Source organism: Mastigoproctus giganteus, chromosome 11 (genome assembly GCF_048544385.1).
Source record: "Mastigoproctus giganteus isolate SK-2022 chromosome 11, ASM4854438v1, whole genome shotgun sequence".
Lineage (NCBI taxonomy): Eukaryota > Metazoa > Arthropoda > Arachnida > Uropygi > Thelyphonidae > Mastigoproctus > Mastigoproctus giganteus.
Genome location: NC_143585.1, coordinates 60,625,944 through 60,642,387, shown reverse-complemented (window position 1 = coordinate 60,642,387; position 16,444 = coordinate 60,625,944). Strand labels below are relative to the sequence as shown.

At 34.9% G+C, this 16,444-nt stretch overlaps 1 protein-coding gene across 1 annotated transcript in view; it reads left to right on the top strand.

Annotated features, from left to right (window-relative positions):
• Positions 1-16,444, top strand: part of LOC150078046 (putative cysteine--tRNA ligase, mitochondrial) — a 110,123-nt gene that overhangs the window by 90,056 nt on the left and 3,623 nt on the right. Inside the window, exons 12-13 of the mRNA XM_090384852.1 lie at positions 10,938-11,053; positions 15,460-15,549. Coding sequence (XP_090240978.1) covers positions 10,938-11,053; positions 15,460-15,549 — 206 coding nt within the window. The remainder of the gene's footprint in view (positions 1-10,937; positions 11,054-15,459; positions 15,550-16,444) is intronic.

Here is a 16,444-nt window from a genome sequence, read left to right as displayed (position 1 = left end):
TGTCATGAATTCAGCAATGAATCCACCAGGTGTGACTTTTTTTTGCTACAGTGTAATTTTGTATATTGTGTGTGAATTTTCCTTTTCCCATATTCTGCAGCTGTGTATATTCACATCACCGTGCAAATCAAGATACACCTATCCTTAATGTTTTGCAGCTTACTTTACAAAGACTGTAGAATGAGTAATAGTAGCTGTTTTTTATATTTGCAATAGTTTCAAAAATTGGCATGGAGGACAACCTTTCATATCATTTTGATGTGGGCTTGAACATGCTGCTGTAGGAAACAGTCATCCAATAAATCCACAAAAGTCTTGCTAGTGTGGAAGTGACCAACCTACAATCTCCAGTAAATATCTGGGAAATTAAAATCCCCCATTATAAGACGTTCTGATTTACTGGCCCACTCTATTTCTCTGTATAGTGGGCCAGTAAATCAGAACGTCTTATAATGGGGGATTTTAATTTATTTATTCATAATCATCAAATTTATTCATTATACAGTCAGACCTCCATATAATGTAATCGATCGTTCGCTTAAAAAAATTCGTTATACAGAAATTTCGTTATAAAGAAATATGACCTTTTCAAAAATGAAAAATACTGTAATTTAACTCAGAAATACAGCAAAATATGGAAAATAAATCAGAAATAAGTGGGAATGAAAAAATTTTCTAACATTTTTAAACAATTAATTTATTAATATCCACATATTAAGAAATTACTACTTACCTGATGCACACAATATATTAGTACACTTTTAAGAATTATGTTGTAAAATATTTGATTATTTTTATTTATTATTTATTTTTTTGTATGCTGGATTTTACTGTACATTGTTCATAAAAAGTTCGAATTTTTTTAAGCACTCAAATATATTTTCTGGCACATATTCTTCACGCCGAAGGCCTCGACGCCAAGTTTCAAATGCTTCCAACATTTCATGTTTGGAAGGTTTAATATTGCCCTCAATTTCATACAACTCATCGTCGATATTATCACTAGTTCTTTGAATACTCTCCAAAATGTTGGAGTCACTTGGATATTCAGCTACTATGACATCATTATCAACTCCTAAAAATTCTTCAAGAACAATTTCTCTGCTGAAAAAACCTCTCATTTGAAGTTTTCCCAGGATTGCTCAATGTCTTGTAGCAGTTTGTCCCTCTCATCACTGTTAATTGGCATTTTAGCAAAACCTGATTTTGTGAAAGAATTCTTAATTGTTGTTTCCGTCACATCTTGACTCCAAATTTTTTCCAACTCTGATATAGATTTGTGGTGATATGCACATCTGCAAATCTATAACAGAATCTATAGATTGGTTGGTTTTCTATTCTCAGTATAATTTTTTTCAGTATGCACCTTTGGTAGTACATTTTCAAATTCTTGATAATGCCTTGGTCTATTGGCTGCAGTTTAGACAAGGTATTCAAAGGGAAGACAACAAGCATCACACTTGTAAGTTTCGAAATTACCAAGTGAAGGTGGGCAGGACAGTTGTCAACAATCAAAGCGATTTTTCTGTTTTCTTTTGTCATCTTTCTATCAAATTTTAAAATTCACTGTTCAAAAATTCCACTTGTTATCCAAGCTTTTTTGTTGTAGTCGTAGTCCAAATCTAACGACTTTACTCCATTGAAACACCAGGGTTGTTTACTTTTGCCTATTACCAAAAGCTTCAGTTTTTCGTTACCAGCCATATTTGCACCAACCAAGACTAATTCTCTCCTTACTGTTTTTACCCTCTACACATTTATCACCTGTAAAAAGTCAGTGTCTTGTTTGGCAAACATTTAAAAAAAGACCTGTTTCATCAATGTTGAATATGTTTTTTTTTTTTTTTTTTTTTGTGCTTTTTACAGAGTCAGCTCCTCTACTGTCTAATAGCCAGAGGTGTGAACAATGCTTACCCAGGTCTCTCGAAATTAGTTCATTATATGGAAATTTTCTTCATTATACGGAAACTATTTTCAATGTAATGACCAAAGGGAAATCAAAAACGTTTGCTACATAGAAAAGTTTGCTATATGGAAGTTTGTTAAAGAGAGGTCTGACTGTACTCCTAGCATTGGTGTATATGCAAGTATACATGCATTTGTTTTTACTCTTAGTTACCATAACACAGCCCATGTATTTACTTGTTCCATGATGACTCTCAGCAGTTCTTGAAATCCCCAGCACTTTGCTTTCCAGGCTACTGCTCATTCCAATAGAAGCAGTGCAAGAATCACTTTCACCTCTTCCTGTGGTTACTATTAATCTATTAGTCTGTGAATATTCACCCAAGCTAGCAGTTTTCTGACCTGACTCAATAGTATCAGCAAATATTCTTGCACCCTTTCTATTTAAGTGTATCCCATCCCTGTAGAAGCAATCTCTCCTGTTAAGAAGTACAGACCACTCTGGGAAAAACTCTATACTATGAGCCTTGCACAATCTCTCCAGGGCTGAATTGATTGACAAGGCTCTTATTATATACTCCCTCCTATTGTGTCTGGACAGAATTGCAGACACTTTCAAATTTAACCCTAACTTGTGAATTTTTTCAACATTGACCTGTACTTGTTATAGATCAATGTTGAAAAAAATTTTTGTAGATTGTTGCAGATCTCCTACTCTTAATGTCATTAGTGCCAACATGTATAACAATATTATCTTTTGTGCCCTTAAAAGATATCTGCTCTACGTCACGTCAACTTTTGCCCCTGGCAGACATATCCTATTCCAATTCAGTCTCATTGCTTTTTTGCTGCACTGTGTATATAAATGTAGCAAATATTATAGTATGAAAAAGTAATGACTTATTTTTGATTGTTTACTATTTTGACTTTAAAGTAATGACTATTTTATTTTATTAAATATTTTTTTTTACAAAATTTCGATTTTTTGTTGACAATGTCTCATTCTAATACAGGCGGGCCTCGATTAACGCAATTAATTCATCCCGCGAGTGCATCGCACAAAGCGGAAACGCACTAATCGAATATCATAACCAATAGGAAAAATTATAATTGGTCCTTGACCTTCTGGAATGTCCATAAAGAATTTTAAAAATAACTTTTTAACTGTATATAATGTAAGATAATGAAAATAATTATGGAATTAAATGTTTATTGCATAAAACAGTGGTTCTTAAACTGTGCGCCGTGGAATATTTAAAATTTTCGAGGGAAACACAGCGATACTCAACATCTGTCGGACACCGCGCGAACTACTAGCTCGAGGTAGTTCACAGTTTCAGCATTTATTATTAAGTTGTTTGGACTAACTACTAAACGAAACTGTTAGGTATTTCTTTTGGTCTGGGTGCGCCTTGAAAAAATTACTGAGACATTAAAGGTGCCGTGAACCGAGAAACGTTGGGAACCTCTGACATAAAAATACACAATGAAGAAATTACTGTTGCAGAAATATTTGAACAGTGTTGACTTTCTCTTTTCATCAATCAATTTCCGATAGCCGACAACAATCTTCTCTGGGCCCTGGTGAAATAAATATCGCAGAGAACATCAAACCTTTTGTTTGAGGTTCTATGCGATACGAAAGATTTCATCTAATTCTTTTACCGTTATCTCCTTCGCTGTAACATTTTCATCTGGCTCATTTAAAAATTTGAATTTTTAAATGCAAGTCTGCATTGACTTTATTAGCAGGAGACAAACACGTCTTCTTCCGATGGTTGATGGAACACACCGAGGCGGGCAGCAGGCAAAAGTTTGTTTATTGACCCTACGACTCGCAGTAAGCTTAACGCGCGATTCAAATCTTTTCAACTATCGCATAAAGAAAAAAAAAAAAGATCACGTTAACTGGAAACTTGCATCGTGTAAAGTGAAAAGTGGTATCATTTTTCAAATAGCATTAACTGAATATCGTGTTAATCGAACTCGCGTTATGCGAGGCCTAGCTGTATTCAGCTAAAAAGTTGAAAAATGAAAATGGATATATAAAAATATTTATGTACACAGTGTGGTTGTTCATAATGAATTTATTACATATGAATAATGATAATTAAACTACATGAATTGTTTAACCTTTGCAGGAGCAAGTTTAAACCTGCACTGTGCACATCCTAAGCATTGAGTTAAATTTTGAAAATTTCTGAAAATGAAAATTTTGTGCATAAATGCTTTTAAATATTAATTTTTTCATATTTTGGCTTGGTTAACTAATATTAGATTGAAGTTAGATAAAAGAATTTTAAAAAATCATAAATTCATAAAAAAACTTGTTAATTATTTTTTGATTCAATACTATTTTCTGCATCTCTTTAGAAATAGAAGTGATATATTTATATATCACTTAATTCAATTTCATCAACTTTTGGATTTGAATTCCAGAGAATTTTGGCTTGAAAATACTTGGAAAAACATGTACAGGCACTCCCCAACTTACATAAATTCGACTTTACACAATTCTACCAGCCGGTGCAAGCTGAAAAAAATATGGAAACATATTTTGCATCCCGTAGGAAAAAATGGAAGTATTGTGAAAATATCATAATGTGAACCCAATAACACATTTTTTTATTTTTTTATTTTTTGGTAATTCGTTCCAAGACCTCAGAAGTTGAAATTTTCACTTTATAATTAAGCTCAATTTCATCAACTTTTGGATTTGAATTCCAGAGAATTTTGGCTTGAAAATACTTGGAAAAACATGTACAGGCACTCCCCAACTTACATAAATTCGACTTTACACAATTCTACCAGCCGGTGCAAGCTGAAAAAAATATGGAAACATATTTTGAATCCTGCAGAAAAAATGGAAGTATTGTGAAAATATCATAATGTGAACCCAATAACACTTTTTTTTTTTTTTTGGTAATTCATTCCAAGACCTCAGAAGTTGAAATTTTTGCTTTATAATTAAGCTATTTTTCTCTCTAAAAGATCGTTTTTATAATGGAAATTGTATTAGTTTTATATAAATTTATGTCACATAAGCACAACACAAAAATCACTATTAACTAAAATATTAAAAAACATAACACATTTACAAATGCTACTATTGGCTGAGAGGAAGGACTACTCAGTCCGGCCGGAGAAGGCACTACAATTTCATTGTTATCATATGTTCCATTATAAGAATCAATTTTGAACACCTTTGTGATATTTTTTTAAGAACATTTCTGGAGGTCACGACCATAGAACAATAAAAACAATTTACTTTCGGGTTTATTTGGCTTTTCTGTTAGTGCAGTCTATTATAAACGGGTAGTAAACTCAATCTTATTGCATTTGCAATAATACCGATAGCTGGAATTGTGTGGGTTTTACGTTATTATGGTGAAATGTGTTTCCCCCTTCACTGAAATCAACAATCATATAAAAAACATAAATAAAGTTTCAGAATCGTCGCTTCATTCCTATTTATTTATTTTAAGGGAAAGCGACCAACGGAAAGTGCAAGTGGTGGCAGTGCTAGGAAACAAAACAAAATTGATTTAGAAATGAAGAAAATGATTAAAAACTACAAAGCAGGACAGTTTGTCATCTATTGCACGGGAATTAGGTCTCACTGCTTCAACAGTGAATACTATTTTAAATGACAGTGCGCATATAAAAGAACATGTTCAAGGATCAACCGTGATTACAAAACAAACACCGTTCAGGTGCTATAGATGGAAAAGCTATTAATAATAAGGATGGAAAATCAGATTCATAAGCGAGTGGCCCTGAGGTGATTGCTGGCACTTGTTTAATCTTTTTATTGTACACTTCTAAGTACACTTTTGTCATTTTTCCTGCACGCGAGATAAAAAAATTAAATAAATAATTCTATTTACATGCTCGTCGAACATTTCTTTTTTGCTTCGATCAAATTCAGCTCACAGTTACGAGTGCTGCTTAAATATTTAGGGAAATTCCGACTTAGTAGTAGTAGTAGAGGCATGTGGTGCAAGAAAGCAAGCTTATGTAGCATCAGCCAACCCTCCCTCCCCCCATTTCACACATCTATTCCCCTCTAAACATTTGCCCAATTCCTCCTTGAATTTATTTAAGCTATCAACTTCCACAATGACAGATGGAAATTTGTTCCAGCAATCAACTACCCTCTGACTAAAGGCAAATTTTCGCACATCTATTCTACAACTGTCTTTCCTCAGTTTGAATTTATGGCCCCCTCTGGTTTGTAATCTGAGAAAGAGGAAGAATCCCATCAGAATTGAGCCTGCTCAACCCATTCAAGGCCTTATACAACTGAATCAGATCACCTCCCAGGTGCCTAGTCTCCAGATGCTGCAATTTGCAGAACTTATGCCTTTCTTGGTAAGAGGACCTCTTCATTCCCCTCACCAATTTTGTTGCCCTTCTCTGTATGCAGTACTCAAGGCATGGCTTGACAATTGCCTTATACAAAGGGATAATCACCCCCTTTTCCCTACTAGAAAAATTCCTCTATATCATTGACAATACCCAATGACCTGCTATGCAGCCTGTCTGCACTGTTCAGAAAACTTCATATCTGACTGCACAATTAGTCCCAGGTCTTTTTCATTTTCTACCACACAGTTGGTACATTTCTCTGGGGTCACTCCTATGACTAAACTTCAGTTGCCACTTCTCAGCCCATCTGCCCAACTTTTCTAGATCCTGTTGCAGTAGCACACTGCCATTACTGTCATTAACAACTCTGCCAACCTTTGTATCATCTGCCCACTTGGATATTAAGCCTGATATACCTTCGTCGATATCATTGATAAATATACAAAACAGCAGTGTGCCCAACATTGAACCCTGGGGTATTCCACTAATAACATTAGCCCACAAAGAGCAGCGTCTATTGATTACCACTCTCTGTCTTCTCCCACTCAACCACTCTTTTGTCCATTGTAGGAACCCGTCCTTAATACCATACTGCTCCAATTTGTACAGTAGTCTTCCATGTGCAACAGTATCAAAAGCTTTACTGAAATCCAAGTATATAATATCAGATTTATTTTTTTGCATCCAGTTCCTTTGTAACCACATCATAGTATCCAGTCAGATTCGTCAGACAAGTCTTTCCCTTAACAAACCCATGCTGTGTTTGAATTATTGTGAATAATTTGTGAATTGAGGATACAATTGCACTTCTCCAGTCTGTGGGGAACTTCCGCTGTGAGTCCAAGGATGCTCTAATAATTATGGCTAAGGGTTTGCTTGCTTCCTTTGCCATCTCCTTTAAATATAACTGGATAGATCACATCCACCCCAGTTGCCTTTCGTATGTTTAACTTCAACAATTTCTCCTCCACTTTGCTCCCAGTTATTACAAAGTCATTAAGCTCCCTTTTAGAGTTTAATACGCTTCTGTCCTCTACTTCCATACAGAATTCCTCATTCATTATCGAACTATCTATATCAAGTGGACCAATCTGATTCATCTCCTTCCTTCTAGAGTTTATATAAGTAAAGAAGTCCTTGCTGTTTTTCTTGGCATCCTTTGCCAAAGATTTCTCATAATCTGCCTTCACTTGCCTAACCTCCTTTGTGACTTGATTACAGACTAGTTTATCTCTACCATAGGCTTCTGTGTTGCCTGATAATTTATATGCATCCCATGTATTTTTCTTTTCTGCCATGAGTCTTATTAGTTCATCTGACATCCATTTAGGCTTAACCTTGAACAGTATTTCTTAATCAGTATGAAAAGCCTAGTAGCTTCCACAATTAATTCCTTGAATGCTTCTCATTTAGAACTTGCTGTTGGTAGCATTATCAGTTGGTCCCACTGTATAGAATTTAAAAACCACGGAACTCTACGGACCGCAACCCTTACATAAGGTCGAGGGTGTGGCTATATATGGTAGCTTATGTACATAAGCTGGAAAAGGTTAATGTGTTCACTGCCACTATTATTTGAGAAAATGTGTTACATCTGCCATAATTTTTTGGGATGTTGAGGAGTTCCTCTGTTATTTGCCTAAATATAAATAATGATTGTAAAGTTAATCTGCATTTTATAGCTAAGAGATAATTTTGGGCTGAGATGCAAATTAGAACAAATCTCAAAATTTTATCAAAAGTTTATTCTATTACATAAACTAACCTCAATACAAGCAAAGAACAAATAGTGTTTACTAAGTCTTTGCAACACAATTGATTATAAACAAAATACAGGCATTGCTGAAATCTGTGCAAGCTTAGATAATGTTTGACCTATATATGAGTCAGTGGTAGAAAACACGTTAAAGGGAATATTACCATGTATAAAGTATTACAAATAAGTTAAACTCCCATGGTACTACTTAATAATTGGAAATGTTTCTGGATTCTTTATTGGATTTCATCATCAAGTTTAATCAGGAAAAATTTGATGCTTTATCCTGTCTTCTACCCTGGTTAGAACCGGCTGCCGTGTTTTTTTCTGATTAGGCCTGATAACAGAATTCATTAAGGCATCCAAAAATATTTCCAATTATTAAGTGGTTCCTTGTATGGGAATTTATGTAATACTTTTTATACAATAAAATTCATTTATGTATTACACTTCTTCAATTTTTACAAAACTTTCATATTCCTCAAGAAAACTCATTACAGGTGACCTACATACATTTAGTGTTAGTAGTAGTGGCAAAAAAAAAATATTATTCAAACTACAGACATTCACACATCATATGGAAGTTTTTTTCCAACAATAACTACCTACTGGCTGAAGGCAAACTTCTGTGCATCTATCCTGCAACCATCCTTCAATTTGAATTTATGTCCCCCCTTCCTCAAGAAGAAGAATATCATCAGCATTGAGCTTACTCGACCATTCAAAGAGACTTAAACACCTCAATCAGATCATCTTGCAGGTGCCTAGTCTCCAGACATTGCAATTTACACAACTGAAGCCTTTTTCATTTTCCACCGCCCTGAGTGTGTAGTACCACATGGTTGGTATGTTAATCTGAGATTATTATTACCCATATGTAGTATAGTAGATAGAAAGGGTTGTGAAGATCTTGTTAGCAAAACAATTTTCCAACTCTTGATTTGTGGAGAGGCTGAAAAGAGTTTTGCTACGTCCATAAGAAGTGGGAACATTTTTGGGGTGACATGAACTGAAGAGCCTTTTTGGTAGTGAAGAAGATTGTTTCTTGACTAACACTATGATTTAGTGCTAGCTTTCTCGGTGACTCAAGAATTTCAGTTCTAATTGTTTAATTTTGCTGCACATCGGATTATTGTTCACAATTTGTGGACGGCTTGATTTTTGATGATCTACAGGATGTACCAAGCTCCTGAAATCACAAATTATTTTACTGAAGTGCTGCTCCTAGCACTGAATCTTTTTGATGCCTTGGAGTGATATGTTTCAAATAGTTATGATATCAGCAGCAAAAGCTAAAAACAGACTTGAAAAAAAAATAAAAATTTAAAAGTTGTACTGAATTAAATTTTGTATCTAAACCATTTAATGCTTATTAAATCAATTTAATGTTTTTATTCTGATGGAAATTTAGACTTTAGAATCACTGTGTAGATGTAAACATCATACTTATAATAAATTTAATAAAAGAATTAAGTTAGCATTAGCATTTGTTGAGGCATATGATACAAGAAAGCAAGGCATATGATACAAGAAAGCAAGAAAGCATCAGCCAAGAAGAGCGGGAAAAAAAAAAAAAAAAAAAACCTTCCCATTTCGCCCATCCGGTCACTCCAAATGTTTGTCTAGTTCAGCCTTAAATTTATGTGAGCTATCAACTTCCACAACAAAAGATGGAAGTCTGTTCCAGCAATCAACTACCCGCTGGCTAAAGGCAAACTTCTGCACATCTATTCTACAACTGTCTTTCCTCAATTTGAATCTATGCTCCCTCAGGTTCTTAGTCTGAACAAGAGCGGAAGTATCCCATCAGCATTGAGCCTGCTCAAACCATTCAAAGCCTTATACACATCAATCAGATCACCTCACAGGTGCCTAAACTCCAGATGCTGAAATTTGCAGAACGTAAGCCTTTCTTTGTAAATGCACCTCCCTTTGTATCTGTTCTAGCAACTCTACATCCTTCCTAAAATGAGGCCTCCAGACCTGTACATAGTACTCAAAATGCGGCCTGACCATTGCCTTATACAAAGGGATAATCACCTCCCTTTGTATAAAGCAATGGTCAGCAAAATTCCTATATATCATTCACAAAACTCCATGACCTGCTCTGGCAGCCCGTCTGCACTGCTCAGAGAAGTTCGTATCTGACTGCACAATTACCCAAAAGTTTTTTCATTCTCCACCTCCCCAAGTGTAGCACTACACAGTTGGTACATTTCTCTTGGGTTACTGCTACCCATATACAGTACTTTGCATTTGTCAATGTTAAACTTTAGTTGCCACTTCTCAGCCCATCTGCCTAACTTTTCTAGATCCTGTTGCAGTAGCATACTGCCTTTACTGTCATTAACAATGGCAACCTTTGTATCGTCTGTAAACTTGGACATTAAATCTGATATACCTTCATCAATATCATTGTTAATACACAAAACAACAATGGGCCCAGCACCGAACCCTGGGGGACTCCACTAATAACGTTAGTCCACTTAGAGCAGTGTCCATTTATTACCACTGTCTGCCATCTCCCACTCAACAATCCCTTTTTCCATTGCAGCAACTTGCTCTTAATGCCATACCACTCCAATTTGTACAGTAGTCTTCCATGTGCAGCAGTATTGATAGCTTTCCTGAAATCCAAGTATATTATATCAAAATTATTTTTTGCATCCAGTTCCTTTGTGACCACATCTTAGTATCCAATCAAATTGGTCAAATAAGACTTCCCCTTAACAAACCCATGCTGTCTGAACTATTACTGCAGTGTTGTCTAGGTGATTCTGTATCACCTCTAACCAGTGGCTCCATTATTAAGTTGTCCTTTAATTAAATATTTATAATATGTGCAACTGATTTTCATATCTTTATATCTCATGCATTTCTAACTTTATCACTTTCTTTATATTTTCAGGAAACACAGCTGGACAGACTCTTTCTGTTTTTCCAGATTCAATGGATATTGGAGCATTACAATTAGCTTGTGACAATCTTAGAGATGAATTATCTAAGGCTGGTGTAAAAATCTCAGTAAGTTTAAACTAGAGTCAAATTTGAAAATTTTAAGATTTGTTGGGGTGAGAGAGATTAAATAAATTAGAAAAGCTAAAGTATATTTCTTCATGTCTGCAAAAATCTAAAACAGTACTGAGTAAATTATAATTATATAATATGTTATATGGGAAAAAAAAAACCATTTTAGAATGTAATGGAACCATATTAAGCAGAGTGCAAAACTTTATTGTAACTTAAGTCTTTGAGGGTTGGTCTTCTTAACCTAGGTTTATCTAAAACCTATCTAAAAACCAAATAACAAACAAAACAAAAACAAGTTCGAAACAGGACAAAAGTTGACAAATGCACTTTTCCACTTCTATATGCTTCCTGGGGATCCATCTGGCACATATCTTTCTGTACCTTAGCTTGAACAGAATGTCCTGAATATGTTCTTTAGAAATCTCTGCAGAAAAAGTTTCAGAAATACTGATTGCTTGACACACAATTTAATTTTTTTTTTTTTTTTTTTTGTGTCTGTCAGTTGACTTTACTGGTCACTAGCTTTGACTCTGATCATTCACTGCCTTTAACCCGTTCACAAATAATTGATGGGTTTTATCCTTATACACGGCTAGTAATCAGTGGTGAATTTGAACAGATCTAATATTGATCTTAAATATTCTTTTAGTGCCATGGTGCACAGGTATATCAAAAACTGGAAATTGATGAAATAATGAGCAAATTTGGTGAAATAATCAGCTTCACATACTAAGTTTATAACTTGGTATGTGAGGACAGCATTACAAGAGTTCACTGAACAACTGATATGGGAAATACCACAAAATGGCTGAGAATAATCTGTAATTCTTTAAGAAATTAAAGGCAGTTTACACTCCACATAGGTTTAAGTGTTCATTATTTCACCAATTTCCAGATCTAATATTTTTGGCAGTCAGAATATCAATAATTACACATTATTAGAATTGTGTACTCAAACATGCTTCCATTTGAAACGATATAACTTGTAAAACCAAAAACTACACAGGAATGTTACTGTGCACATACTAACTAGAAACTGTTTGCCACATGGAAAACCTACTATGTTGAAACTTGCTACACCATCTAATGCTGAAGTTATGAACTAAGGAGCATTACTTTTCAGTTCACCCTCATATAAAGCTAATTTTTTAAATTGGTTAATAATATAGTTAACAAGATTAAAATTTTAATAAAATTAAATTAACTTAAGTAAATAGCTAGACATGAATACAGTAATACCCTGACTTACGCTACCCCGACTTACGCGAACTCGGAGTTACGCGGTTCTTGATTTTTTCGTTTGGCAACGCTGCCGCCCACTATCTTCAAGGTCGTTTTTCATATGTTATCGATATACGGTGAGACGGCGGAGAATGAGAGCGAAAGATGAACAAAATTCAACTTTGCTGCTTTTATGTTTTTTATATCAGTGAAGGGGAAACACATTTCACCATAATAACGTAAAAACCAACACAATTCCAGCTATCGGTATAATCGCAAATGCAATTAGATCGAGTTTACTACCAGTTTATAACAGATTTCACTAGCAGAAACGCAACTGGATTTTTATTGTTTTATGGTAGTAACCCCTAGAAATGTGAGGTGTTAATAGTGTATCTCTACCTTTATGGTGTTGTTTATTCAGTTGCTACATGCGCGCAGCTTTGTTTATGCGTATCAAGCGTGCTCCTCGTTTTGTAATTGTGCTTTATTCCCTAAAAATTAGTAAAATTAAAAGGTGTGAAAAGGAAGCGTCCTGGTGAAGACACTGCAGATTCAGAGAGAAAAAGAAAAGCAATTATCGATAAACAGAGGCGGACTGGATCAAAAATTCTTACCCGGGAAAATTTATAGTGGCCTCACACTATGGTTTATGGCCAAAATCACACTGGCCCACCGGGGTTTCCCCGGTAAGGCTTATGGCCAGTCCGCCTCTGTCGATAGAGAAAAAATATGAAGTTGTGAAACGCTTTGAGCGAAATGAAAGACCGTGTGATATTGCACGTGCTACAGGCCTAAATGAAGCAACGGCGAAAAGCACATGACAATTCCAAACTTGACAGGTTGAAAATTGAAAAGATCTCAATTGTAAAGGGCTTAAAAATTTTAGAAAACATAAGACTCCAACGAAGAACGCGTTATAGCTACAAAGCAAGGAATAAAAAAATTATTAGCTTGCTACGAAGAAATTCTGCGTGAAAAAAAGGAACGCGCTGTGTCGTCAGACGAATTTGTTAGATTTTATGAAGCCATCGACATCGAAATAACTTTTTAACGTAAGTCATTTGTTTTTTTAATACATATTTTGTATTAATATGTATAAAGAACTGCAATTTTATTAATATTTTTCTTCTAAACTAGTGTTTTTGTTAGTCCTTGGTCCCAATTAAGCAAAATTTATATGTATTTATATGCAAAGTTGTACCCCGACTTACGCGATTTTCGTCGGACCCACCTATCGCGTAACTTCGGGGTATTTCTGTACCTCCATTTCTGTAATGCTGTCCTTATGACACCATCAGCCTTACATACCAAGACAGTGGTTTACAATTAATTATATTTATATGTTCTATACTAGCGCTTCCCAAATTGGGGTCCGCATACCCTTAGGGGGTCCATAGACCAGTTCCAGAGGATCCACGAAATGGACCCCTCTGAACTGGTCAGATTATTCGTTCTATATTAAATTAAATTTTCTGTGTATACTCTGGCACGACAACCAAGTCAGTAGAGTTTACAATAAATCGTCAATACAAATATTTATTGTATTTAGTAGTCATGGGCTTGAACCCCCGGTCCACTCAAGGAATGCGTGCTAAGCACTCTCGCTCCTAACCACTCGGCTACGTCAATATATATAGCAAATTGATGATAAAGTTATTATTATATATTTATGTAAAAATAAGAATAAAGTTGAGTTGTTTTAAACATAAAACTGTGAATTTTCTTTTCAGAAAACCCCGCGTTCATACATATATACACACAGAGAAATGTGTGCGTGTGTGTGTAGAGGTCTGCAAACTTTTTTTTTTTTTTGAAGGAGTCCCTAAACTTTTGATTTTTGAAAGGATCCAAGATCTCGGTAGTTCAGGAACCACTGTTCTATACTGTACTCTCAAACTAAGAATTATTTTTTGAATCAAAACTCAGGTTGACTCCTAGGGCCATCATAATTTATACCTAAGGATGAGGTGGAGAGAGAGAGAGAGAGGCCGACCGGGCTAGCCGAGTGGGTAAAGTACCTGCCCGGCAACCCAAAGGTCGCGGGTTCGATTCCCGCCTCGGGCTTGGATCACTGTACTGCAAAAACCTTTGGAGGTGCAATATGGCCACAGAAGCCGATGCGCCAACAACTACCAAAAAAAAAAAAAAAAAAAAAAAAAAAAGAGAGAGAGAGAGAGAGTAGGGGTTTGGATGTTATAGGATTAGACATTTGAGATGTCTAATCCTACAGTATAGAACATATAAATATAATTGTAAACCACTGTCTTAGTATGTGAAGCTGATGGAGTCTTAAGGATAGCATTACAGGAATTTAAGTATTCATAGTTATCTATTTACTTAAGTTAATTTAATTTAATTTTATTTTATCAAAAGTTTAATCTTGTTAACGATATTAACTGATTTAAAAATATATATTTAAATGGCTAAAGTTAATCTTTACCAGATGCTTACTAATAGCCGTTTGTTGACTAATTCATGTTCTGTTATGCATATAAGAACTAAAGACTAAATATTAACATGTACGAAATGTGTAATCAAATTAACAAATCTGTGTAAATGAACTCCACATAATTTAATAGGTCAACCACTGAGGAAGTGGTACAGGAAGTACCACGAAATGTCTGAGAATAATCGTAATTCTTTAAGAAATTAAAGAAAGATTACACTCCGTGCAGGATGAAGTGCTCATTATTTCACCAATTTCCATTTCTTGATATACACCTGTGTACCATGCTGCCAAAAGAATATTTAAGGTATTCTATATTTACATCTGCTGCTTGTCTGCCAGCTTCTAAATAAGCAATAATTTTCAATTTCATTTCTATAAGGAGGACTGCTCTTATTGTCTTATCTTGCTTTATTTACCTTTTCAGAGATGGGCACTCAGTTTGCTCCAAAAAATAAAGTAAGGCACAAAATTGGCAGAGAACCAGTTTTCTTCCAGGCTTTGTGTGAGAATCTCTCTTTCACTGGGAGTATCCTTGGTGAGTGATAGGAAGGGATATATATAAGATTACATTTGACATGACAATGGACATGAAAATACTGTTAAGTAGTGAGTGATGGATAGGAGAAACAACAGATTGGGAAGTCTATGGATATCAAGTGCTCATTTTGCTCTTTATGTTTTGAAATTAAAAGTTACTTTCATTAAAATTAAATTTTGTTTCTTTCAGGATACAGCAAAAACAAAGTCAACATGGTGTTTATTGGAAATCAGGTCTTCAGAAACGGAGAAATTAAATCTTGCTAAGAATGATACCTCTGTAAGGAATATATAATTAATATTAATTGTTTTTCTTTATTCTAAGATCAATAAATCTGTTTAATGTTTTTCTTCAGAATGCATTCAGAGTTCAAATGTTCGTAGCATTCAAACAAGATTGACGAAGCACCTGGTAATCTGTTGAACCAAGATATGATTGGAATCTAATGAATTGCAATTTTTGTTTACTATGATTAATAATAATTATGAATTTAAACTAGAAATTGACACAGCTGGTGGTAAAGGGCAGTGGCAATCTAGTATTTTCTAAAGGGGAAGGCTGAAGCAGTCAAATTTTTGTCGTAAAGATCATCTAATAAGTCAGAGTCAGAGACATCTTTATTGATGTCATAAATTATTAACGTAGGCTTGAGTTTCTTTGGTAGGTCCACAGACAACTTCATTACAGCTTTTAAGCTTATCTAAATCATTCTGTGATGCAGTTTCTATCAATATACCTTTTTCATGTACTATTCTATCAATATACCTTTCTCACTGATCTTATTTTTAACTGTTTAAACTCAGATTTAAAATTTTTTGAGACTTTGAGACTTCCTGTCTCACTTCTTCACTAGTTTTGCAGGTGTATTCTGTCCTGCTCTTACAATTACTATATGCTTTGGCATTAGCCCTTTATCACCCGAGACCTGTGTGCCTATTTTAGAGGCAGTCACACTAGCAAAGCTAGGGGCCTGGACAGTCATAGGCAAATTCTCTTCTATCCTCGCTTTCACTTTCTCATTCTCTATTGTTAGGTCCAGCATCACCTGCCCATTGAATTCCAGATTCGACTCTTCTATATTCATAGAAGAGGTAACATTAGCACCATCTCTCAAAATATCTAAAAGGTTATTTTTTAACGCAAAGATGAAGTCCAATGTCAGGGCATCAGCTGC